The 27,715-nt window shown below is 37.9% G+C and overlaps 1 protein-coding gene across 12 annotated transcripts in view; it reads right to left on the bottom strand.

The window, feature by feature from the left end:
- SYTL2 (synaptotagmin like 2) overlaps nt 1-27,715 on the bottom strand; it is a 124,071-nt gene that overhangs the window by 6,968 nt on the left and 89,388 nt on the right. For 6 of the 12 annotated variants that reach the window (XM_072969049.1, XM_072969050.1, XM_072969052.1 and 3 more), the window contains 11 exons: nt 27,491-27,605; nt 25,554-26,363; nt 18,530-22,423; nt 15,681-15,782; nt 13,630-13,683; nt 12,351-12,398; nt 8,880-8,974; nt 5,688-5,807; nt 4,221-4,390; nt 3,062-3,164; nt 800-970 (listed from right to left, as the gene is read on the bottom strand). In XM_072969049.1, coding sequence (XP_072825150.1) covers nt 800-970; nt 3,062-3,164; nt 4,221-4,390; nt 5,688-5,807; nt 8,880-8,974; nt 12,351-12,398; nt 13,630-13,683; nt 15,681-15,782; nt 18,530-22,423; nt 25,554-26,363; nt 27,491-27,605 — 5,682 coding nt within the window. Of the gene's footprint in view, nt 1-799; nt 971-3,061; nt 3,165-4,220; nt 4,391-5,687; nt 5,808-8,879; nt 8,975-12,350; nt 12,399-13,629; nt 13,684-15,680; nt 15,783-18,529; nt 22,424-25,553; nt 26,364-27,490; nt 27,606-27,715 lie in introns of those variants that run through there. The other 6 variants (XM_072969056.1, XM_072969058.1, XM_072969057.1 and 3 more) reach the window with 6 other exon arrangements.

The following is a 27,715-nucleotide window of genomic DNA, read 5'->3' as shown; positions in this document are numbered from 1 at the left end:
CCCAGAAATCGGTGTTTTAATAAGTCCTTTGGGTGAACTGGATACATGCTGAAATCTGAGAAAGACTACCTAAGCTTTCAGTTGGAAGTCCTGAAAGACCACAGCCTAGAAACGTAGGCCAACGAAAACTACATCAGACCACATGAAAACTGAACCCCAGCTTCTAGTTAGTCTGGTAATCTAGTCATTACTGGGCTAAAGTGGTGTGTCCCTAATCTGCGTGTCAGATGCAAAAGATAAACTCTCAAATTATCCCTAGAATTTTTCAAGTTCAATGTCGAGAAAGCAGTAAAAAAATGAACAGGCATACCAGAACAAAGAACCAAATGACCAGGTTAAGATAAAAACATTGATGAGAGAGATTTACAAATGTTTACGGTATTGAAGTTTTCAGATACACACTTGAAATCACTTTGATTAACAAAATTCATAAAAATAATGTTATGATGGAGAATTTTAGCAGGGAAGTGGAATCCACAAAAAAATCAAATGAAAATATAACTCTGAAAGATACAATAATTGAGAACCTGTCCATGGGTGTAACAGCAGATAAGAAAATTATTAAACTGAAAGATAGAATAGCAAAAGATAGCCAGCCTGAAGAATAGAGAGGGGAAAAAAAAGAATAGAAAATATAGAGAAAAGCATAAGAAACGTATGGAACAGAGTGTAAAGATAAAATGATCTCAAACTATGGATAAGCATCCTGAATAAAAATGCAATTTTATAGCAGCTTTCTCTCACATACCAGGCCCCAAACCAATCAACCAATTAAACAAACAGAAAACTCTGAATTTACCTTCCGCTTCAGAGGGTACCACTTCAATTGCTTATTTTGTTTGTTGTCCCAGTCCCAAGTTTCCAAATCAAGTTCCACTTCCCCTAGGAAACTATTGCGCTTAAATGTATCTCGATGCCAAACAGACACGTTCAGCTTCTGTGTCTTTAAGATTTGCTTTTCGATTTTATACTGCAGTTGGAAAAAGGAAATTAAAGTAGTAAATAATATTATTTTATGCCAAAGTTATGAAAGAGATGAAGAAAAAAGTCATCTGTGGAGATCAGGTTTTCTCATCTATTAGGTTTCAAGTCTCAAGAATATTGCAAAGTCATCTTATTCTAAGTGTCTTATTTCAAAGAGGTAAAATCCATCTTTCACAAAGCTGATTTTCTTTCCTCCTCTGGAAAAGCAAACCATGGCTCAAATATCATAGCCGACAATAGCTCTCTAAAAACAAAAGACAATTATTCAAGTTGTACTTTTTTAGTTATTTACTTACTGTCTTTAGCTTTTAGTTCTAACCAGATATAACAAATCAAATTCTGTTTAAAAATACAAATGATGTTTAATTTAATGGTCTGTTTTCTACCTACAAGGTATTTTTTTAACACACTTTATTTTTTAGAGCAATTTTAGATTCATGCAAAATTGAATGAAAAGTACAGACAGTTCCCATGTACCATCTGCCCCATATATATATACAACCTCTCCCACTACTGGTGTCCCGCAAGGACAAGATATTTTTCAAGAAAGATATACATGGTGTTTTGGGGTTTTTTTTGTTTTTGTTTTTTTTGGCATCCTAATAGTTTTTCATCTAAAATGTAGTCAAGCCTTGATTATATATAATCATGGAAGGGATAATAGTCCTTCTAATCTAAAAATAATCTCTATTTGGCTCTATGATACACTAATTGAATGTCCATTTTAGTTGTAGCAGACTTGCCTTTCTCTGAGTTTACCATTTAAATTAGCTTTTCCTGAGTATGGGGTTGAAGTAGCTGACCTAGAAATAGCCTGGGTACTGAGGTGTATCACAGTCAAACTGTAATCAAAACTTGTTAAAATTTACCCATGATGATGGAGAGTTAACTTAATTCTGCCTCTTTTCTCAGAGGATAACCAAATACTTGGAAAGAGTTTTTAGAAGGAGAGAATGATCAACATTTCTTATACTTGTAGTTTTAAAGAATCCGCTACTAAGGACAAAGGCAGCGTGATGCAGTTTGAAGGAAAAAGGAATATGGGTTTTTGAGCTGGTTATATTCTCCACTCATCTGTCCATCCATCCATCCTTCCAATAAACATTTTTTGGATGCCCATCCCAGACACTGTACTAAGAGTCAACATTTGCTAAGTGTTTAATGCATACTAATCACTTCACACATAGTAACTCTTAATGTTCACAACTACTGAGGTAGACAGGTGCTATTCTTTTCTCCCTTTTGCAGTTCTGAAGTGCAGACGGGTTAAGTCATTCGCTCAGGGGTTCACAGTTTATCAAACACAAAATTGGTCCCTGCTGTCATGAGACACAATTTATTGGGAAAGTAGAGAATTAAACCAGTAGTTAAAGTGTGTTAATATAATTAGACTAGGCTAAAACAAGGAGACTGAGGCAGCAGACAGCAGGGAAACTTAGGGGTTAAGGACAGCCTCTCATAGGAAGAGAGGCTTCTCAGGCTTTAGGTCATTATGGATAGAATATGGGGAAGAGTATTCCAGCCTGAAGGAACAGGAAGTCCCAGCACTGTAAGAAAATATAGTTCCTCCAAAGAACAGAAAGGAATCAGGACGACTCGAACGAAGACTATCAAAGTGGAAAGATGAGGCCGGAGCTCAGGTTGTCAAGGGGCTGACGTGCACATTAAGGATGGACTTGACCTTAAGGGTAATGGGAATCCTCAAAGGTTTTAAGCAGAGAAACAACATGATCAGAATTAGGCTTTTCAGAGATTATTTTGGCTGCAAGTCTCAACTTTATCAGCTGTGTATCCTTGAGCAAGTTACTTTCTTTCTCTAAGCTTCATTTGCCTCCTCTGTGAGATGCAGATAATAACACCTGCCTGGCAGGGTATGGAGGGAGTGCCTGAGAAAATGCCTACAACATTCATGGTGTATTATCTCTCACAAAGCAGTTTTTCAGAAAAACGCTTATTCCTTTCCTTCTTCTCTTTTGGTGACTGACTTCATCTGTAGAGATACTACCCAAGATGCCATGGCCTTTTACATGCACAGGTCACCATTTAAGATTTTCCCAGATAGAGAGGCCATAGATACCCTCAGTATCTCATTATACACAGGATTCAACGTTTTCTTCACTACAGGTGTTTTCTTCTTGCCCATTTTGCCCTTGTCTGGTAACAGGTAAGTCTTTATGTATCTAAAAAAAGAGAATTGAACAGACAAGGTCAGAGAAAGGAAAAGTGGTGTTTTTACCTGTACTTTAAAAAATGCATTGGAAGCTGACAGGAATAATTATTTCATGACACAGAGAAAAGCAGGAAGTAATAATTGATCTCACCAACATCTTTAAACATTTAAAGTGATTTCAGTGGAATTGATCATTTTATATTGTTTTGAAAGTTTTTAAGAAATACTTCCTGAATTCCTTTTTCCCTTTTTCCTTAACTAATGTGGGGCAGGGAGAGGACAACAGACCTCTAATGTCGTGCTTAATTCTATTGGCTATTTTCCTATTCAGAAAAGGCTTTTTATGCTTGCAGATTTTAAAAAAAAGAAGTTATTACTGTCTTTAGAAAAATAAAAAGCTTAGCACACACTTAATCAGACCAAATTCAATTTTTTAAAAAAGGATACTGAGCCCAGTTGTTTTTATAATAAAACAAAGGATTGGCCCTATGCTAGCAAAATAATTAAGAATCCGACTTCCGCATAGGGATAAGTGGGGAATTCCATTCAACTTTTGTAACTAAACTGAAATGCAATGAAATTTGTGATTTCAAAGATGAATTGGTAATTCCCCCTAAAGTTCTGTAGAATATAATTTAAATATGGAAACTACCTGATCAAGAATCTTCACTTAACATTAAGAAATATGCCCCATATGTTCCTAATTTTAGAGAAGGTTTGAGAGCAAAGAGACCAGGGCTCAAGCCCTCATTCCTCATTTTGCTGCTGACCATGTGAATTTGTGTAAATAGTGGCTTATCTGTTCTGTTCTTTGTTTCCTTGTCTGTAAAAAGAAGGAATTGGACAAGATGACCCCACAGGTCCCTTCCAACTTGGAACATTTTGTGCTTCTTTGACATTCTATAATTAAGTTTGGTGTATGACTTTATAAAGTAAATAAAACAGCATTTTCCCTCAACTTTTCCCCCCAGAAACATTCCTTTTAAAGCAGTCACACACATACCCTCCCTTCAATTACTTTCTTTCATTCTCATTTTCTACAAGATTAATAACTAAATATACTTACGGGTCTGAACGCTGTTTTTTAATATCTGCTGCTGCTAAGTCTTTACATTGGGCCACAAAGACATGCAGCTCCTTCAGTGAGTCCACATAGTCCACTGCAAACTGAATACTTCCTTTCACTTCCAGATTGCCAAAGTCTCCGCTATAAACGCTCATCACACTGCCGCTCACCTGAAAGCACGAGAAAGACGCGGCATTTGTCTCTGTCTCATTCTTGAACCCAGCACAAGGACGGTGGGTGTAATCCCTGCTTGCCATTATTTCTCTAGTTTGCATACAAAAGCAGTTAATTCAGTATGGCATTTAAAAAAAGAGCATACCAACACAGACAACCTGACATGATACACATGACACGACTAGTGTTTTTTAAAAAATTGCCTCTAAGAGACACAGATGAAAAGTGAAATGCAAAGTTATTTAGATGCTGGCTCATTTCAAAGCAGGGTGATTTTATGGTAGAGGGCATTCAGAGTTCCATTTTTAGGCATGCTTAGAATTTTAAATGTTAAAGAAAGAGGATGTGAGAAACCCCAGGCACACAAATCACAGTGACACATTGCTCTATCAAATTTCCAAGGCACTAAAAAGGAATTTTACTGTGTTACTCATCCACTGAATCTAAGAAAATGCTTACTGAGCCATACACTTTTAGAGGTCAGGAAGGGCAGAAAATGGATGATGGATGAAGGACGTTTAAAGCCTTCCCAAGGCCATACATTTGATTGTTATCAGCAGAAATTCAATTAAAATTGATTTTTTTTTTAAGTTTGAGAAATGCAAGAATTTAAGCACAGCTTTATCATTTCTTCAGCATACCTGGTGAGATATGAGCATGTGTATGTGTATCAGAGAGATAATTGGATCTTTGCGGACATGTTTACATATTTATATTCATTTCTACACACATATTACATGCCCAAACAAAACTATCTCACTTTATGAAAGTTCTATGTAAAGTTAAATTCTCAAAATCAAATCTGAGCAACTACATTTAGGGAGCTTTCCTTCGAAAAGCGTATTCTGAATCCTTCTGTCAGGTAAAGAATTGCCTCTCCTTATATGTGAATCAGTACTTTTATTCACCAGAATAAAAGGTGTGCTAAAAGAGAGGTACAATTCTATACCTGCAAATAGTATATAAAAACATATCTGATCTAAGCAGACTTTATAATAGTTACCTCATTTGTTGCACAGAAAAATTTAGTGGTTCATCTTTTTGGTAATTTAGGTTTATTTCTGAAGTACTTACATCTCCCCAACCCAAAACCACATTTATTTATTTTGGATATGAACTCTCTTATGATTAAAAAAAGAGAAAAAAGGAAGATTTAGCTAGCTAGAAGTTAATCCTGGGTTAGAAAAAAAGCTTGTGCCCTTGGAATCTGAGAAATACAACAGAAGGCCATTTTACAGTAACTGAAGCATGGCAGAGCAGAGGGATATTAACATGGAGCCTTTGTTTACATACAGAAGACAAGGACGTCATGCCAGAGGAGCTGCTAAGATTGGTTAAAGAGCTGGGGCTCTTCTTGTGTCTGCTGAGCTGGTAACTGCCTTCTGATGCTGTATCTGTTTCTCTGTCATCACTCTACAAAACATCATATGATATACACAAAGTTTACATTCAGAACGAGTCAAGATCAAAATCTGTTAGATTTTGGGGTTAGATAAAGATAGTATCTTGGTATCCTACTGATCTACGAAATTTTCCAAGGTCAAAGGGCACTAGTGCTAACTACCAGGGAATGGTATTCAAGATGGGGTGGGTGGTCTGCCTTGGGACCTCACCGAAGAAAGAGAGCAGTGCCTGGCTACCAAAATAAGTGATTTTTTTTTTCCGCCTACAAGGTGACTCAAAGGTGCTACAAAAGATAGCACTGCTGTGAGCTTTCTTGTAAGCATTCTCTTAATATTATAAATTTATATTGCTTGGAAAACTGTGTGTGTGTGTGTGCGTGTGTGTGTGTGTGTATATATATATATATGAGATTAACTTTACCTAGACAATAAAAGGTCTAAGATTTACTATCAGATCATAAAATATCATGCACAATCCCTCTCATTAACATAGCCTCTCATTAACCTTAAGCCTCTCTAAAAATCAAATTTTTTACTTGAGACACCTATCAAACTAGGGAAAACAAATGCTAGTCTGATCTGTGTTTCAACTGTTATATGTATCTGTGTATAACTTAGGCATTTCTGTAGTGCTGTTGTGCTTATCTTTTTGTTGCTATAGGGAAGTATATTAAATTATGCATTCTACTCACACTAAATTTTAACAAATTTTTGAAAAAAAGAAAAACAAAAACAAGATACTTATTTTAATTATGTCCCAGGAAATATTTACCTGGGTCAAGAAAAAAGTGGCAATAATAAACTTTATTATATTTAGATCTAAAGTTTATTAGATGGTAGCTTTAAACATTTGTGATTCAGAATGAGCTCCTTTTGGGGTTAGAGAGTTTACGGAGCAGTTCAGTGGCTCCTGGGGTTAGGGAAACACCTTTATGGAGGAGTGGTTAGTTCATGCCAACATATTACAGGGCCATGCAATTACATATCAATATAACAAATGATCATTCTAATGCAGATTAAGAAAGGAGTTTAAAAAATGTGTGATTTATATGGATGAAAAAATCCTTCCTCAAGTTTGAAAAACATCCATATCTTTTTAACATCTCTACTGTCACACTCTCTCCCCACATGCTTACAGACCATTTCTCTCTATTATAACTGTAATACATTGCACCTAGAACATCAGATCATTAGTGATATTGGAAGGATGGAACCTTGTCCTGATGACCTGGAACACTGGTTTTCACAAAGCTGGCACTCAACAAATGTGACTGAGGCTAAGCCTCAAAGGGACAGTGAACAAAGGAGCAAGGCCTGATTTCATCCCTACTCCCTTTTACATTCAGTCCAACCCGAGGTACTTTGAGAGGTAAAATGATACAGCTTAATTTGTCATCTCTCTTGCACAAACTCAAACGATTTGGACTGTCTTTTGTATGGAGTTATGAGGGAGCAGGTTAAAACTGAAGGGAAGAGAAACATAAAAAACCAGGACCTGGTATCATTTGCCTCTCAAATTATTATGTTTCATTCATGTGATGAACCAAGACCAAAGCATATCTACAAAGGCATAAAACCATAGGAACTCCATGAGGTACTTACTCTGGCTCCCAGCAAATGAGTTTCAAAGCATGAGTGATTCTTAGGGGGAGGGTATAGCTTAGTGGTAGAATACATGCCTAGCAGGCACGAGGTCCCAGATTCAATCCCTAGTACCTCCATTTAAAAATAAATAATAAATCTAATGACACCCTCCCCCCCAAAAGAAAAAAAGAATGAGTGATTTTTTTCCAAAGGAACTGTAATGTGGGTTTTTAAGCATATGCGAGGGCTGAATATTTGTAGATGCAGTTCATCTAAGGCTCAAGAATACACAGAAGGATGCCCAGGAGGTGGGGGAGGAGGGATGTAATTTGTATGTTGTCCAGAGCTTTCCTTATATACCATCTACTAAGAGAATGCTTGAGGATGAAGCTTTTATTTCACCATAAAAATCAGACCAAAACTGCAAACAGTAACAGCTAACAGTAAGGTACTTACTATGTGTCAGGCATGTGTTTTCCCTGCATTACCTCACCGACTCCTCATAACCCAATGAGGTAGGTACTAGGAAAGCACTTAGGGAAGCTAAGGAACTTGTCCCTAATACAGCAAATCAGTAGCACAGCCAGGACTGGGAATGTCTACTTCCAAAGCTCAGGCTCCTAACTACCTGGCTGCAAGAACACAGAACCTCAGTCAACTCGAAGGACCTGCGTTAAAAATCCTAGCTCTACTTTTTAGTAGCTGTTGGATTAGGGGAAAGTTAATTAACCTCTTTGAGGCTCTTTTTTTTTTTTAAATGAAGGAAATAGTACCTACCACAGTTTGTTAGTGAGAGTTGGATATCAGAATGAATATTAAGTGCCTGGTACTTACTAAGTATTAAATGAATAGTAGATAATAGTCATGTTCTTACTTGAAACAGCAGGTATAGTAGTTAACAGCAAGGGGTTCAGATCTGGGCTCCAGTCCTGGTTCAACCCCTTTCTAGCTGAGTGAGGTTACCTTGCCTCTCTTAGTCTGTTTCCTTATCTGTAATATCTGGGGATGATGATGGTGCCCACCTCCCAAGGCTGACAATGATTAAAGGAGATGATGTATGTAAAGTGCCTACACTCAGTAGATATTCTTAAAGTTTGCTATGTGTTTGTTACTTTATTATTTTAACATATGCTTTCAGACGAGTCATGCTACCTAGACTAAGCTCTCACAAATCGACTGTACTCTAAACAACAGAGGAATTCAAGCCAACATTTTTCTGCCTGGATTTCTTATTTTGTACCCACTTTGAAACAAAAGTCACATTCCCAAATCTATGCCACTGACTTCACTACCAAAAAGAGTTACTGTATGAGTCAAATGAGACGTGCCTTGACTTGTTCCAGGATCAACAACACTACCTCTATTGATATGAGAGGCAAAGGTTGGTCCTGCTGGCCTTTTTGGTCTCTGCCATGGCTGAATACGAACATACCAATCTTGGCATAGCAAATCCACCTATTTTGTTCCATTTTTCTGAAGGTACAAAAGACAAACTTGCCTCATCTTGGAGAAATGCTGGAACAGACTTGCTCATCCTTTTGAGTTTGTCAGGGTGGGAAAACTGATTATCAGGTTGTGAAGGCACTGTGGAAACTAAACAGCAGCATTTCCATTCAAAATTATCCTCACAATTGTCAGACAAATACAAGGCATAAGCTGAAAACACACTTTTCTTTCATCTATGAACAGAGATGTTTTTGTAAAATGGTTAAAGGCACAGTAGTTCACATGCACAGGACCATAAGGTAGGCAACATGCAGTTTTCATAAACTATACAGAGAAAACAAGCAAGGAGTTGAACCAAATAGAAAACAAAAATTTAAGAACCATTAGTTTTGACTGGACTTGAGTTGGATTTGAATTATATTAAAATATACTACCAATGGGAATTGGCTTTATTTTTTCACATCAGAGCTTTGAACCACAGGATCTGCACTTTACTGGTTCATCTCCTTGAGATGTAGTTTTAACATGCTGCAGGCTGAAAAACTATTTCATCAGACAGCAAGGATCTTTGTACACAACTCAGTCATAAAAGTATCCTGGCTATTGATTTGTTTAGTGATTGCTGGGATTACTTCTAAGACTATTTCTCGACTCAGAATTATGAAAAACTACAACTTCAAAACTAATTGTGTTTTGAAAATAGAAATTACTTAGATACATGTCAACTCAAAATTTTCAACAGGGATATCCCAAGGCCAAGTTTGAATGATTCAAGCTGATACTCTAAGAATTTAATATGAAAATATAGCATATGGTTTCTTTCTGATATAGTAAGTATATGTGTGGAAGTCACAATAAGATGATGAATTCTCTTCCTAATTTGTGCAACTCTAGTTAAAAAACTATTTTCTTCTTTGTCTAAGAATGACAACGTCTAAGTTTTCTTCTAGTGAATCAGAGCTTTTGTACTGAATGTGTTAATACTTTTCAAGGTACTTAGAACACTGCCTGGCATATATTAGACCCTATATAAGTATTTGCTAAACAAACATGATAGAAAATCCTTAAATTATCTTTTCAATGTTATATAAATATACTGCCTTTTTCACTGAAAGAGATACTAGGAAAACAAATAAAAATCAAATTACATTTCTATATATAACTCAAAAGGCTCAAATTTAGGCTTTAAATATTAGCTAAAGAAATCTAATGAAGGGAAACTGAAAATTGAACTATACATATTAAGTATTTGCTTATTCTCACCTAGCTTTAGGCTCACCAATGTATCAAAATACTTTTCTGGTGTCTCACAAGATGATGCCTGCTTTAATCACTTCCCATTAAACAATAACACGTGTGTGTATTTGGGTGACTTATGCTGAAACGGTATAAGGTTAGGTCCTACAAGGGCACAATATAGTCCAATGAGCATGCAAAACTTTTTTTTATCATAACATTGCTCACTATTATTGTCAAAGTGTATGTCTACTACTCCAGTGTAGTTAGTTCTACATTTATTGGGCTTTAGTTTTTTGTCTTTTGATCATGCACTTCTTTTTGTCTTGTGGTAAGAACATACTCATCATTAGAGAAAAGGAATAATCCCAGTCCAGGCATTAAGAGTCATCTTGGAAGATATCACAAAAAAAGAGAGAAATTAATTTATCCAGAATTTAGCACATGATTAACCTATCTGCCTTGACCAGTAACTAAGCTAATCAAGAGGTCACCAATGAAGATGCATATATTAACATACATCATCTATGTCTCTGTTTTGTTTTCACTTTTCAGGCTAAATGTTGAACAAAACATAGGAAGATAAAATAAGATGCTCAAATTTAAGTGTCCAGTTGCCAGTTCAAAAGCAACTGGAGAAGCCTTTTTACCCAACCCCTGAGGGACAGAAGTCTTGTTTGCTCTGCAGCAGCCAGACACAAAACACACACCAAGCGCTGAAGCCTGGGCTGCCTTTTTTCCTGGGTAGTTCTTAAGACCTTGTCAGGTCATGTGCCAGAGCTCAGCGCCTTCATCTCTGGCAGGAGAACCTCATGAGCAAAGTTTCAGATTTCAGATGAGATGTCACTGACTTCAAGCATCAGCACTTATTCTCTATCTAATGGTTCGTTCATTTGGCGGCTCTTCTAAGAACCATTAGCACATCCAAAGACTGTTGGGAAACTGGTATTAAAAATCCTGTGGACGCCTGAAGGCAGGTATGTGTATCATTATCTTCATCCTTCCAGTGCCTCGGATTATGAAACTGGCTGAAACAGGGAAGCTAAGAGAACACACACACGTATCTGTATGCTCTGCTAGTACCCACAAACACTTATTTAATGCACTGTCTGTCCTCAAGACAATAGTCACAGTTAAGGATAGCAATCTTAAGATTGAACAGAAAATAGTGAATAATCACCTTTTCTTGGTGGTGGATATTAATTAGTCAATGCACATTAGCTACCACTGTATACATACATTTCTTTTTTTTTTAATTAAAATATAGTTGACACACAATATTATGTTAGTTCCAGATGTACTACCCAGTAATTTGACATTTGCATACATTATGAAATGATTACGATGGGAAGTCTAGAAACCATCAGTCCCCAAAGTTATCACAGTATTAGTGACCATATTCCTTATGCTATATATTACATCTCCATGGCTTATTTGTTCAATAACTGGAGGCTTGTATCTCTTAATCCCCTTCATCTATTCCCTGCCACCATGCCCACCTGACAGCCACCCTTCTGTTTTCTTTGTCTTTGAGTCTGTTTTTGTTTTGTTTTGTTTGTTTTTAAAATTCCACATATAAGTGAGATCATATAGTATTTGTCTTTCTCTGACTTATTTCACTTAGCATAATACCCTGTAGGTTCATCCATGTTGTCACATACATTTACTTCTTAAGATTCAGATATTTACTTGCTTTATATGTTGAACATATACTATTTGAGCCTAGTTTTGAAACTCAGAGCTTAAACCCTGGGCATTATAAAATTTGCTTCTGTAGATTTGTGGAGAGGCATATACAACCATACTACATACTAATTGTCAAAGTGCAGTCCTTTCCTAGGTCCAAATACATTGTAAATTACTTCATGTCTATAGTCTTGTGTAAAGGCCATAAAAGATCCACTACTCAAGACCAGACTGCAACATAAAAGCCAAGTGATATTAGAAGGTGCAAACTTCATTTCAAGAAAAGACTCAAAGAGCAGAGAGACTGACAAAAGTACAATACTACTCAGCATTAATGTGTGTATATATAATCTATACTTATACATAAAAATTAAAAAATACACAACTCTCCCTTGGTGGAATCATGAATTAACCTTTCAACACAGATAGCAGAGAAGTATTTTTAATAAAACCCTTGTCAGAATGAAATAGTTTTGTAAGCTGCAAGACTTTAGTACAATAAAAAATGCTGTGTTATTAATGGGGTTAGTTATTTCAGTACATTTAACACCATGTAGAGTATCAACATTTAGTCATTTGTGAGAAGGATCCTGCTACTCACTTCCTGGAATGCATTCATTTGTATCTGGTTCCTGATCTGCTTTTTGATCTACTCAGAAGAGCAACATTGAGAATAAATACCATTTTAACAGAAAGATTAAAGAGACATGAAAGTAAAACTCAAATGTCAGTTTCGCAACTAAGACTGCAGAATACATCTGACAGGTTTTCAGCTTGCTTTCGTCCATTCCCCACTGTGACTCTTTCTTTGCCTCTTTAAGGTCTCCTGTTAAACTAAAAATCTAACACAAGCATAGGGGATATTCAGCATCTTTTCCTCTCACTCACTGAACCACGGCATGGAGAAAGCAAGGAGCACTGGACTAGGAGTCATGCAGCCGAGATTCCAGTCCCCACCCTCCTACTGACTGACTACAGGAGCGTCGACAAAAGCACCTAATTTCTCTGAGCTTTTCTTATCTGTAAAATGATGATAAAAATCACTGCCCCACCTACTTCAATGAGGTTGCTGTAAACGTAAAATGAGAAAGACAAAACTATTACATAAAAGTAAGGAACGACCTTTGAGGAGCTCATTGCTGCATTTTATACAGGAATGCTTAGTTAATATACCTTTTTATTATTATAGTGCAGGCAATCTAGAAAACAAAATCCTAGCACACGAATATAAATTATATTTTGCATAAATGCTGAACCACAAAAATTAGACTCATTTCCATCCCTCCCCCCACTATTACCCTATTCATTCTGTAATTGATCAAGTAATCCCTGATCCATTGACAAGCTGCAAGACATTGTGACTCCTTAACATTCAGAATCAGATAATTTCATCCTCAGTCTATACTTAGTTATTTACATGAGCAGAGGCAGGATCCCCATTCTTGCTCTGTGACCCTTTCCTTTGAACCTAAATTATTACCAATGATACCTAGAGATCTAAATGTTGAGACTTGAGAATCAAATACAGGAATAACCCAGGAATCCACTCCACTCTCCCTGCCTTCACAAGGAGTTCTGCAAGTCAGAGTAGCAAAAATCTGCTCATACCCACAGAAATAGAATTTCCTATTTATAGAAACCCTCGCTTCCTAAGGGTCTCTGATGAGATCCTCAAAACAGTATTACTAGCAGAAACCTTAAGAATACAAACAGTATTAAATGCCCCAAGTCAGAACCATTTTATAATAACTTAGGTACCATTCATCACATAGTGACAAATGACGTTCTTCTATTTATCTAACAGCTGCATCCCGGTGACTGCCCAAACCACCCCAGAACCTAATACACAGACAGACATGCAAATACATAAAGATATTTACCATCTTCAGCACTACGTACTAATTCTTCTGGCAGATTATCTACTTTTGCTTGATCTGTGCAGGAAAAATTAACAAATGGTTAACACGACTGACCCTTGGCGAGAAAGAACAATGAGAGTGTCCCTGGAAGCCCCCAGAGTTGAAAGCAATTAGTCAAGATGCGGTGAGGGGTGCAACCAAGATGTCTTCCCCAAAATACTTTCTCTTTAGATTAGCTATTTGAGCCAGAGCCATAGCGGGAGCTCCCATTTCAGCCCCGATGCAGCTTACATCAGCACACTGCTGCACACGGACTCCCAAGGGTTAGAGGGTTAGCTCAGAGCAAGCAATCGGTCGGCAGCAGGAGAAAGCACGGGGCTGCAACAGCCTCTCTATTCTTCTGGAAAGGGTAAGATGCTAGCCATGACTAACACCTTCCCAAACCCATGGTCATTAACAAATATTTCTGTGCGTACATCATCATTTGTGTATGCCTCTGGGAGCCTTGCTTGGGAAGTCAACTGAAGAGATGTAACTGGGGACCAGCTGCTAAGTGGAATCTTGGCAGGCTAGTGTGAGAGTGGGTATCGGTATTTGGAAGGGAGCGTGCAGGAATACCCGTCAGCTGATGGTGATTTTTTTTTTTAACCCTACACATTCCTGACTACTTTAAAACTGCATCATGGAAATAGCTCCATGCTTCTTAAACAAGAGGTTTGCCAAATTGGACAATTGTTGCTGGGCTTTTTTTCCCCTCCTCAGGGCCCATCACTAACATACGGAAGAACAATCAGGGCTATCCAACAAAGGATTGGACTCGCCTTCTCTGGAAGCATTCAGGCGGATGTGGGGGTTGGCCACCTGTTGAGAAGGCTTTAGAGGGAATTCCTGCATTGGGGGGAGTTTGGAATGGGTGACCTTCAAGGTTCCTTTCAACCCTGAGATTCCAAGATCTTTAGTAGGGTAAGGACTGCATTTCAAATTGGGACTACTGTCTTTAGAGCTCTGAAAATCTCTGAATTTTAGGAGCTGCTTAGTGGCATGGCTTTTTCTTTTTCTTTTTCTTTTTAAATTCTGACTTTTCAGTCGCAGTTGCAGATGCATAAAAATATTCTAAACATGACAATGGTCATTTTTTAATCATATGAGTTTGGCAGGGGTTAACTTGCACTCAGTAACTTTTCTCATGACCATCTATAATCCCAGGGGTGTATCTTAGCTTAAAAATGAAAATAAAATAAAAAAAACCCTAGAAGTCATAATTTCTAAGTCTGTCTGTCTGGTTCACAGGTCCTTGTATACATTATGCTTTATGCCAGAAGAAACCCGTCACTGATTAAAGCAGCAACCACTGCGAAATAGAGTGCCTGAAGTGTTGCATGACAGGTAGTCTTTGGGCTTTTAATTCCACGAATCAAAAGAAATGTGTGAAAATAAAGGATAAAAGAGAAAGCAAAGACCTTGAGGCTAAGCACTAATTCATCTCCATATCATGCAAAATTCATCAGACATCCAACACTGTTATATTTAACACGGTCACTTCATAAACGCTCTTGATAATAGCTGTTGATAAACGCTGTTGATTTTGAGTCTCAGCTCTGCTGTATGACATGAAGCAAATTGCTTTACCTCTCTGAACTTCACTTTCCTCATCTGTAAAATGGGGATAACAATTCGTCCCTCATACGGTTGCTTATGTCAGTTAAATGAGGTAATTCATGTAAAACGCTTAGCCAAGTCTTGGCACATGGTGCTCAATCAATGGTAGCTATTATTACTAGACCCACTAGCTACTACAGTCTTAAAACTCACTATCCTTGAATAAACACTCAAATTGGGATTCTTCAATTCAAAGAAACCTAGTGTTCTAGTAACCAAAAGTCACGCATTATTTTAAAAGAAAAGTTTCTAGGGTAAGTCTCTTCAGCTCACTCAGGAAAAGTTATTCTCATCTGTTAACCACCCCTTTAGGGGTTCCAGTGCACACAGCATGCAGTGAGGCCACAGAAGAGCACATAAGCATTTTTAAGCTTAGATGGGTGCATGGACAGTGGGGCAAACTTTATTCTCACTTGATGAATCTGATGAAATATCTTCTAGACTTTTGGAAGGCATTTTCCTAGCAGCTCTCCTTTCCAAAGTTTTCAAAACAGGACTGGGTTCTTCTTCTGAACCTGTTACAAGACAAAACCGATGAATACTGCACAATACAAAATTAAAAAAACAAAACCCAATCAGATTCTTAATAACCAATGGGCACTGAAATGGTAGATTGAAAGGAGGCACTAAGCCATAAGCCACTATATTTTTATTTACTCTATGAAGTACTCCACAGAAGCAAATAAAATTTCTCCACTATTAGTATGTCCTTAAAAAAATAACTTTCCTGGTCAAGAAACAGTTTTAAGTATAAATGATACAGAAACAAGATTACCACATTAATAGAAATGTGATTTCTTAAGTCCTCTACACCTCTATTTTAGGCATGATTTGTTCTGTGCTGGACTTTGAATCTTTCCCCTTCACACTTCAGCTTTTGAAGACAGCCACAAAATGGTTTTAGGAGCATTAAAATAATTAGCTGAAAACCATAGAAGGCAGGATTCAGATGTTTTGACATCTGTGTATAATCGGGTACACAGATGAGTGAATTCTCCAGATCAACAAATGTAGGCTTTTTGGGTTTCATGAGCTGGTAAAATTTCCAACAAAATGTTGACTATATGAGGTAGTCAACTTTTTATTTTACTTAAGTATTTTAAGTGGAGGGGGGGTGAGGAACATAGGGTGGGGAACTCCCTTTCCCTTTATAAAAGGGAAGTCATTTTAGGACCACAAAGGAAAAAAGGAAAAGAAAAAGGGCACAACCACAGAATAAGAACAGTTCTTCAAATTAAATACATCTAATGTTTAAAAAATAAATCTCTCTAGAAAGTTCTTAATTTTTCCATTTTGACAGTGAAAACCCCGTCATGGACAAGCCCTTGTCTGAGTACTGTCATTCATCATTGTTGTATTCTCAGTGCCTAGAACTGTGGCTGGCAGTAGGCGCTTCAAAAATAGTTGCTAAATCAGTGAATGATTCTACTAATGAGGCAATGAATTTGGGAACCACTTCTCTAGACAATACTTTCCTGAAATGCATCCCAGTTTCGCCCAATGTTATTAGGCATTCTATAGTAAATGGATTCTAGGGTGAATTAGATTTGGGATGCTCTGTGTTCAAAATTTAAAAGGTTTCTTACTACAGACCTTCTCAGTGACTTTAATATGCTTTAATACACTAATTACGTGCATTATCTCCCAGTATTCCCTCCCCCTTTATAAAAAGAACGTATTGAGGTATTGGTTAGTCACAAGCTCAGTCACAAGTCAAACATGTCAGGTTGCTCATCAAAACTATGGTGCCGTTGTTGTCAGGTTCTTCCCTATTCTCACTCCACCCCCAACCCATTTATTTTAAAAATAATTTAGGTTAGAGGATATAAAACTATGACTGTACCGTTTTATACCTCCTACTTGGCTTAGAATTTAAAAATAACTTCTCCGGGCTCTGTCTGGGTGCTTATTTGATTATTTCAGTTCCAGATAGGCTTTGTGCTGTTCAGCGCTTTAACACAGCTATGCACATTAAGCCATAGTCTCCAAAGTAAGTGCAAATTTTCAAGCCCTTCACTTCCTATGGGTCAATTTACCCTAGTAACTCACAAGGCAGCTTAGTAAAGGGCTACTTCAAGTTTAACATGCTGACTTATACTCTTGTATGGTTTCAGAGACTGGAATTTCACTTCCGTTTCCTCACCAGTAACTAATGCTAAGGGGGCTTCAGCTTGACTAATTAGGATTAAAGGTGTATTCTTTGGTTAGTGTTCAAGAGGCCCTACAGCTACTTGCAAAGGAACCCAAACCTCACAAGTCAGCCACTCAGTAAAGCTCGTTTGTTCTCACTGACACTCAAGGGAGCTAGACAGTGACAAACTCTATTAATTTCCTACTAAGGAAGGTGATCAACACTAGTTGTGCAACTTTGATTAAAATGTTCCAGCCAGAGAGCATCGTTTATCATTTTATCACTCTAATGAGGTAACTTCCTATTTGTTCCTGGATTTCTCTTCTAAAATACCCATGTTGATCAGAACAGCAAACTGAGACAAGCCCTGTGTTTTATAGCTTGGCTGAAACCAGTTCCTCCAAGTCCACTTAGATGGATGCAGTCATCGATTAAGATCTTCATCCATTTAGCTAAGGCTGGAGCCAAAGAAATGCAGCAGGCCAGGCAATGGCCTTAGGTGGAATCAGGTGAAGTCATCTGACTGAGTCATACTTTAAAAAGGGAATATTCAACAGATAATTGAAAGAGAGAGGGAGAGAGTGGCAATGAAAACACCACAGCACAAGGAATCTGAGGGAAAGTTCCAGTTTTGCACTTGGTTCCTGGTACTTAGCCATGACTATCGTAAAAATATTGCTCCTAAAAGGGAAATCTGTGCCCATTTGTGCCACTTTCTTGCCACAAATCTTACTAGAGACTTCTGTATAGACTGCCAATTAAGAAATTCTAAGTATTTCCAAAAGGAATGCTAGCTTGAATGTTTCAGTTACTCTCTAAACCCTCAAAGTTCTTTTTAAAATATTTCTGAAACCTAAAAATTTTATTGTTGATTAGTGAGAATAAAGTCAGATTCTGAAACACTGTCTTATGGGTAAAGCTATCTCAATGTAACACATCTGATTAAAGAATATAAAGGGAAATGTAATTTTTTAATTAAGAGAAGATAGGGAGAACTAAAGTACAAAGAAGACTTTAGCACCATTGGGATTGTCAAATTAATCCCAACTTTAAAAACTATATCATCCTTTACGTTAGCATCACGTAAATCAACTCATTAACCAAATGGGTTAAAAACTTCAAAATGCTCACTGGAAGAATCTCTCCAGCTTTCTGCATTAGAACCGATGTTCCCATCTGAAAAGTCGGAGTCAGAAAAACCTTCATTTTCTTCCTTTTTCTCTTGTCTCTTACATGATGATGCCAAAATCAATTCAACTTTACTCGTTTTTGTAGAGTTTTCTTCGTTTGCTGGGAGAGGAATGGGTTGCATATTTCTGGGTACACTAATTGCCTCAGGAGCCTCTTTGAAGCCAGGCTCCTGGAAAGACCCTTCTGGAACTGCTGCAACCTCACTTTCACTATCTCTGTCCCCTGGGGGTTTTATAGTTTCAAAGGTCCCTACTTCATGGTCCACAGGAAGTGGTGAGGTCCCAGGGATCTCAACCCCACTTTCAGAACCACAGAGATCTACTGATAAATCAGTCACAGCTTTGCCTCTTCTCAACACTTTATCATGTTGGTTGACTTGAGATTTGAAAATATTCCTCTTAAGTGTCATTTCAGAGGCCTCTGAGGCTGTCCAGCAAAGAGGGGGCGCTTTCCCCAAGAACCTGGCCTGCTTTGACTGTGAAGGCTCCTTCCCAGGAGTTCCTTCCTTTGCTGACACTTGGAGCTGATAGCAAGAACCGTTGGACATTTCTTTAAGGAGTTCCTCAAAACCAGTATCAAAAGCACTCTCAGTTACTGATGGAGCCTCAGACTTTTTTATTGTTTCTTTTATTTCCTTAGGATGGAACTCAGAAGCAGCTTGCCTGGGCACCTCCGTAGTACCTATTAACCTTGCTGAATAGAGAGTCCCTGTATCGCTGTCGTATTTTGTACAGGAGGTTCCAATTGTTTCCTTCAGTAGTTTTTCTAAGCCAGCATTGAATTCAAGGAGCTCTGATTTAGGCTGAATAATAGTTTCCCTCACAATTTCTGTCACTTCCTGAGGTAATACTTTGCCATCCTGAGCAACAGTAGAACCAGATGAGCTAAGGGTTTGTTCTGATGGAGACATATGGGCAGCTAAGTAAGATCCAACCTCATGAGTTTCATCAGGAACTACACTGGAAGAATAAAAATCCTTTCTGCCTGGAACTATGAACTCCATTGTAGCCCGTGGTGAGACAACTCCCAGAGAATTCTGGGGGTTACCTGCTACCCGCACTCCTTCAGGAAATTCTTTTACTTTTCCAGAAACTGCTTCCTTCCCAACTGGATAACTCAACAAAGCTTCTCTAAGTAGCTTCTGTAATACAGCATTTACATCATTCAATGAAGGTTTGGGTGGAAGAGTAACTTTTTCTATAGTCTCTGAGATTTCCCTTGGAGAAGGCAGTGCCTTATCCTGAGGAGCAAGATGAGCATCTCTGGAAGAAAGCATATCTGGAGGAGAGTTGGCCATATCCCCCCAAAAACCCTTCCTGTGATGATCGGAAGGCTGATCTAATAGGTGAGAACCTTCTGCAGCCATCTGAGATGAGCTCTCCGTGTTTAGCTGGCACTCACCACTTTGAGCTTCCTGGGAGAGAGCAGGATTTCCCAAAGTTTCTCCCCTCTCTGGAAAAGGAGCTATTCTCTCTCTCTGATAGGCTGATGTGTTCTGACTCTGTTCTATCCCTTTTTCAAAAACTCTACTCTCTTCAGACTCAGAGTTGATGCTAGTGGTAATGGGTTCACACTTGGTTTGCAAGGGAGAAGGTGGATTTCCAGTTGCTTCCTTCAGGAGTTTGTCTAGACTAGTAGTCAAAGGGTTCAGATTGACCTTTGGAGGAGCTACTGTTTTGTCTACATGCTCATTAATGATCTCCTTAGGTCTTTTGGCTTCTTTCTCAGTATCGGTAAAATCTGTTTTTTGAGGCCATGTCATATTTTCAGAAACACCTGGTTCAAGTACTCGTTTTTCATGAACTTTTCCACCAGGAGGCTGGATTACTGGTGATGCAGCTTCTGCAAGCAGCTTCTGTAAGCTGTCGTTAAACGTGTCTTTGTAGTCTTTAGACAAAACGGTTGTTTTCACTATAGATTCTTGGATCTCTTGATCAGAGTAATCCTTTTCTTCCTTGAACGCTGGAGTAACAAACCATTCCGTATTTTTCCCCATGTTTTTCTTTGATGACTCATTTCCTGGCAACTGATGAGTGAACTTTCTGGGTGGTCTCAGTGGAAATGTGGTTTCATCTGGTAACACCTGGAGTGTGCCCTCTGAATTTAATTTCTCTATTTCCTCTCTTGCCGGAACTTTTTTCTGGCTTAGAAGCATCTCTCTTTCATGGGTATTTTTCCCTGATGATTTACTATCACTGAAATCTTTGTGTTTCTGGCTATTAAAAGGCACAGAATTTATTTGCCTTGTTGTGGTAGTTTTCTTCTCAATATTATCTTGATTGTTTGGATTGGCCTCTAAGTCCCAAAACTTTCTCAAATTCTCAAATTGAGAGTGATTATAGACCTGTTCTGTACTGGGCTCATCCATTCTTTCTTTCAGGGACATAACTTTAAAGCTGGGGTTTGATTCACCAACTAGAGATCTGTTTTCCTCCAGAGGAGTATGTATTTCACTCCCAACGTTTGAAGGATGTTGCAGTGGCAGTGAAGAAATGTCCTTTTCAGAACGTAAACTCTCTGTCACTGGTAATCTTTTTACAGGCTCAGCTGTCTTATTCTGAAACAGAGACACTTTAACTGACTGGTCAGCTGAAAGGTAATTTTTGGAAGGACCTGATGTTTGGGGCCTGGTCTCTTTCGGTGTATTTGAGGAATAAAAACTGGAGAGATGGGCTACTTGGCCATCCTCATCTAGGACCACTTGTCTGACAGTGATTTGATTATTGTGTTTACTATGGCCAGTAGATAAACTGTCCATGGACGTCACAGGCTGACAGGCTTTAGCAGAAGGTCGTTCCTGACTGAATGAAGTTGTGGGTTCTTTATGAGTCAACTTAGTAGCAGCTTTCTCACCTTCCCAAAAGGATATTCTGTCACTCACTCGTTTGTATTTCTCTCTTTGCACTTGGCTCTCGGGAACCTCACCAGCCTCTTGTAGTTGGACCTCAGGCTTCTTCCACGGAGATCTGTTGTCTGCAGCACCAGGCGATGGCTCAGTATCCTCTGGTTCTAGAGAAGCTTTTAGAATGTAAGTATCTCTTCCTTTGCACTCTCCCTCTGCCTTCATGCTGTCTTTCAAACTCAGTTCTCTGACAATCGTTGAAGAATCAAAATTCACCTCTGATTTTCCTCTATTTTTTTCATAAACATGAAGCTCAGGCTCTGCTTCACCTAAGCTGCCAACACCCTTAACGTTGCATGGAACGTGGTCTTCTGCATCAGATCCTTTGCGAATGCTGTAGGAATAGTTATTGGTTGGAGGAAGTACCTCAGTTCTTTCTCCTATGTTTTTTGAAACTTGGCTGTAGTCCACCGTTTTATTCTCTTGATTTGGGCTGTGGATTTCAAATGGTTGCAATATGCCTGGGCTTTCCTTGCCTCGTGGGGACAAGTGAATAGATTCGGGCTTGATATTCACAGTACCATCTCGGCAATTTCCAGAAGGCAGCATATTTTCCTCAACCTGGAACACTGAATCAGATCCTATAGGTGTCAACTCAACTTTGGTGGATAACAGAGCCTTTGAGCCATTTTCTTTTCGACTGGTATCATCCATCACCAAGACAAGAGCAATCTGTGCCTCTGAGTCTGTTTTTTCTCTGGGCTCTGTTCCTCGAGGATGTTGGAGAGATACCTCACTGCCATCTGAATGAGAACTTCGGTTAAACCAGTCTAGGACTTTAGATATGGAATCATCAGTTGTCTTCCTTATCTCAGTGGCATATGGACCAGAGCATGAAGACGTCTTAGCTTTCAGGGCCTTACCTTGCTGATGGTCTTTAGAACTGCAGTCTGGCACCTGAGATGGCTCAGGCTCAACGTGAGACAGTTCATCTGTAACACACAAATGCTTTTCTAAATAAGAAAAGAGAATGCTTAAAGAATTATTATTCAGCCACTCACATTTTCTTTTGAAGAGGCACTTTGTACTTAATACTTTTCACACAGTAGCTGTTTCCATCAGCATTTATCAGGGGTTATAATATAAGCCATCCTAATTAAGATACTCTATCAAAGATGCTCTACAACAATAAAGAAAGGTAAACACAGACAGACCCTTGGAAGTAGGGGGTGTAGGCAGAATTGGGAAATTTCTTTCAAGTCTCTGTTTTATTTTTAAAATTCATGTGAATTTTGTATTCTGATCCACATTACATTTTAAGTATTAGTTTTCTCCTAGTCGCAAATCTTTGCATGTAACGGACACTCCAATAAGATACACCACATTGATTTTATGACACCACCTATCCACTGGCACATCCGTAAACCCTAGACAGGGCTTATGCTCAGGTCTGAGAAACACAGACTTAGATTTCAGGAGTCGGAAACACAACTTTCAGGGAAAATGAAACAAGGAGTTCCCTCCAGAACATCAGAATGGCACAGTGAGGATATCTGCATTCCTGGGCCTTACTCCTGATATACTGAACCAGAATCTCTGAAGATGGGGCCTAGGAACCTTTCCTCCCAGCCATCCAGTGATTGCTTTGCATACTGGAGCTTGAGGACCATGGTCTAAGAGGCTCCTCCACCATCCCCTACTTCCCTCCTACAGGTTTTAAGTTGGAAGTTGTTTTTGTGAAACAAAGTAAAAAGAGGACTGATGGAGAATGTGATTTCTACCTGCCCCCTGACGTTTTCTAATCAATAGCTAGGAGGTTGAGAAGGATATTTAAGTTCTCTCTAAGCTGTAAAGAAAGCAGGGAGAACCCTTGCTGGGCCCTGATCACAGGGCGTGTGGTACGTGCAGGTGAGGGTGCTCAGGCTTTCTTTCCCTTTAGTTAAGACGCGGGTGTTTCAGCATTTTTTCCTCTTCCTGCTCAGCTGTAAGCTACATAATACAGGTTCCTGAAAATTATATGAGCTGAATTCTTATGAGATTCAGTTACATTTCAAATACACCAGAAGAGATATCAGTTAATAAAATTCTCTCTTTAGTTTTAATCAGTCAACTCTGACTAAATGTGAAAACAAAGTCTTATACAATAATTGGCATATAGTGGATACTGGTTTCCTTTCTGAATTATACATTATATTATTAAATATATGCCAATAATGGTGAAGTTCCTTTGAGAAATCTCTAAGTATTCTTTAACTGTTAGTCTGTTTAACAAAAGACTTAATGATGGGGGGAAAATGCTTGTAACATACTGTTAGCCAAGAAAGAAGTCTGAACAGTTAAAGCATAATTTTAAATTATATCCATACCTGAAAATTATTGAAAGGCCCTACAATGACATGTTGGCAATAGTTAATGCTGGGTGATGACATCACAGACGATAACTGTTTTATTCTGTGTGCATTTCTTTTCAAATGTTTTTATACTTTTCAAAAGATTATGTATATTACTTTAAAAATAAAAAGAGTTTTTAAAAAATTCGATGCCAGGATGTTTTGTTTTCTTTCAGGAATACTTTTGTTTTGTTTTCCTCTAGTGTAATAATGAGTGTGATATTGATTGTCCTGAAACTCAGAGCTAGTCAAAGTCTTATAATTCACACAACTAGAGTTTACTATTTTTTGGTCCTGATTTTCTTTTTATGTTCCATTATTTACTTGCATATATTTTTGTGGTAAGCAGGGCATTAATGAGTAAGCAGAACTTTGTTTATAAGCTCTGAGACCAGAAGGCTTGTCTGTCAATCAAAATGGATTTAGCTGATGTTTTCTTCCCAAATTTCATGGTAAGTTGGGATTTAAAAATCACAAATAAATAGTTGATACAAAATTATAAAGGTAGTCAGTCAGAAAGCAGGTGGAAAAACAGAAAAGGTTTACCAATATTTTCTATGGATTATAACAAATGAAAATATTACCATGGAAATTTTTTTCATCTTTTGGATAAACATTTAAGCAAGCATCATCCAGTTATGTGCTAGTGTTGACTCAAACTTTAGTAATTTCCTTAAAATGAGTTACTTTATATCTTGAAGAAGCACCTGTTAATTTTTAATTAAAAAATATTTTGTTCTGTTCAAAAGATTTAAAATGTCCAGGGGGAGGGGTGTTGGAAATGCTTTGTCCTTTAAGAAGTGGATTGATCTGAACAAGCATGAAACTGTAGGGCTGGGCAAAAGTGACTAAGGGTCAACTTAATACTGCCTGATAAGGGAGTGGGAGAGCAAATGATTTAGTAACTTAACTGTTGCTATTGTAAATTTTCCTGACTATAAAAATTATCATAGGGTTGGATTAAGACCTAGTGAAGATGGGAGAGAGTATACAAAATGATTTTTCCCATTGTTTTTTTTTTAAACATAAGAATTATGAAGTAAATTGTGTAGGTATGAGAAAGTGGTTTGAAGCATCTTCTGAGAGTTTTAAGATCTTTAAGAGAAGGCTAGATAGCAGATTAGCAGGAAAAAGCAGTGCTCTCATTGCCTCTCAACTCACACCAGCTTAAGGAGAAAGTTCCTTCAGAGCATTTAAAGTCTAGGAACAAATGGATGGAGGCCCTGGGCAGGCCAAAGTATGAAGCTTTATAATAGTAAGCATTTAAAGTCCAGTTTTCCATCCTTTGAGGCTAGAAAGTGAAGCTTCTCCTGAAATTAAAAGAGAAACCAAAGTTTGGTTACACGGTAATTGATAAATTTGCATTAGGTGAATAATAATATATTTACTCTGTACAAAGGTATCAGTGTATGTTTAATGCTCACTCTGTATGTACACCTTGATTTAACTTAAAGGACTATAATTTGTTTAGTTAAATAATTGATAAAATCACATTTTTCAGGATTAAGCATACTGGACCAGAAACTGTAGTATTTTTGTTCTTTTACTTATTGGGGATTGAGAAAAACTTCCAAACCCATTAAAGGTATAAACATTCCCCAGCAGCATCTGCCTGAATTTTAGCTGGAATACCCAGAAGGCAAAAAGAGGCTTCTATCAGGCTGCTTGGCTGGCCTGGCCATCCCAAGCTCACTGGGTCAGTTTTGTAGCCTGGTAGTGACAGATCTCTTACCAGCAGGGCTCTGAGACAATTCTGATTCAAGGCTTGACAATTCTGATGAGTTAGCTTTGTGTTCATCGATGGTGTGTGAATTCTCAGTGGACTGTGGTCTTGCAGATAAAACTTCCTTGGGAGAATCGTGCTCATTAATTGGAAAAGAGTCAGAAGTTGTTGGCTGATGTGTTTCAGTTTTTGATGTACTTGGGCTTGAGGCTGATGGCTGAAAAGGCAAAGGCTTTCTGTATTGGGAAGGCTTAGGGTCATTCCAAAAGTCATCTACGTCACCTGCATCTTCTGCTCCATTCTTCAACCTGTCAGATTCTAAAACACTGAATTCTCCCACTTCCCGGCCATGGACGAGTCCAGGACTCTGTGGGAGTTCATCCTTTACTGCAGAGAATCTCACGTGTTTTAATGGTTCCAGTGAGTTTGAGGAGGAGTCATCTTCTAGCGAATGCTCATGCTCCTTCTCAGAAATTCTCTCGTGGATAGTTAGGACAGGAGACACAATTTTGCTTTTGGGTTCAAAGTTCTGATGAGAACGAACAGTTTCTGAGTCTGTGCTACTGGAACTGGAATTGCGTTTCAGGATCCCTCTTGGAGCCCCACCTCTGTTCAGGGAGTCTGCCCTTTGTCTAGGAAGAGACTGGTTATCATCCCGCTTTAAATCATGTGATTTGTAGATCATTTTCCTGGCTTTGGGGATTGGAGGCTTGATTTGGGACCCATTCTCAGGGCCTGGAAAAGTCTGCTTTGGTTTCTCTAACATTTGGCTTGAAATGTCTGGGAGAGATGATTTTTCTTTTGATTCTGACAACTCACCTGAAAATTAAAACATATTAGATGATATACAAAATGAAGAGTAACGCTATAATTTAAAACATCTATCATAGATAGACAATCTACATTTAGCAAAAGCACTAAAACATTAAAGACAATAAGGCATGTAGCATTAGTGCAGCATTAGTTCATGCATGAACTTCACTGAACTGTACATGTAAGATTGCTGTGCTTTACATACATACTTTGTGGTATTTTCTACTCAGTAACAAAATTTTTTTAAACAATTTAAAAAAATTCCTCAAGGAGGGTAAAGGAAAAACACAAGTCACTTTAAAAAAATTCATGCATGGAAACCAGAAAATAGGAGCTCAATTTTTTAAAAAGGAAATCTTAATACTTAAAACAAAAATTACTTTTGTCAAAAAGTTAAAAAAAAAAAAAACAGGTAACATGTTCCAGTGACTTTTTCTTGTAAAATACTTTATGCTATGTAAATTGTATACAATGCAGAGGAAAAATACACTAATATTAAAACAGGCTAATTGAAATTCTTAACTCTACTGTTTGTTAATTTTCTACCCTTTGCCCAATCTTTATGTTTGTGGAATCTTCTTACAGTTGCTTTTGAAGAGATTAAATTGTCTAATATTTCTTCTTAGTGGTGTGCAAGAATGGTAAAATTACGTAAGAGGCAGACTTCAATCAATTAAGCCACAAACCTGATCAAATGCTTCTGAGATGCTGGGCTGATAATTACAGATTAGAGGATTGTAACATTGTCTAGTGGATTTTTTTTTCTTGAGGCAAACTCTTTGAATTTTAAATACAGAACTGTGTCTGTACATGGTACACATCCAATAAATACTATTAAGTGAATGATGGAATGCCTCAGGTCAAAAAATTTCCCAGTTCACAGAGGGGGAACCCAAGGCATGGAGGTCACACAAGTGTCAGCTCCAAGACTGGAATGCATGAACTTCCAGTTTCTAAAATTTCTGCTTCCTTCCCTCAGGCAGGAAACCAATGGGCATAGGAGAAGAATAAGAAAACCATCAGGACTTTTCACTTTCTCTTAAAAGCTATTTTAGTTACAGGAACTCTGAGAATTTCCCCTAATCCATAGATAACAAAGATAAAAATATCTAGCCCATAAAAATAATATTTACCCTCTTTTGAAGTCTGAAAGAAACCAGCCCTTCCATTTTCTGACTGTTCATTTTTGGTTTGTTGAGATAAGTGATCTTCTGGCAACATGGAGCTATTAAACGGATTCCTCCTTTGCTGGGGAAAAATATTGTTTATTAAATTCACCTTAAATGTCAAAACAGCAACTCAGTGTCAGCAAATGCTTATTATCTCCTATATTTGATCATTTTATCCAGTAAATTCTA

The sequence above is a fragment of the Vicugna pacos genome, chromosome 10, assembly GCF_048564905.1.
Source record: "Vicugna pacos chromosome 10, VicPac4, whole genome shotgun sequence".
Classification (NCBI taxonomy): domain Eukaryota; kingdom Metazoa; phylum Chordata; class Mammalia; order Artiodactyla; family Camelidae; genus Vicugna; species Vicugna pacos.
Note: the sequence above shows the minus strand (reverse complement) of the source record. Positions and strands in the feature narration are given on the sequence as shown.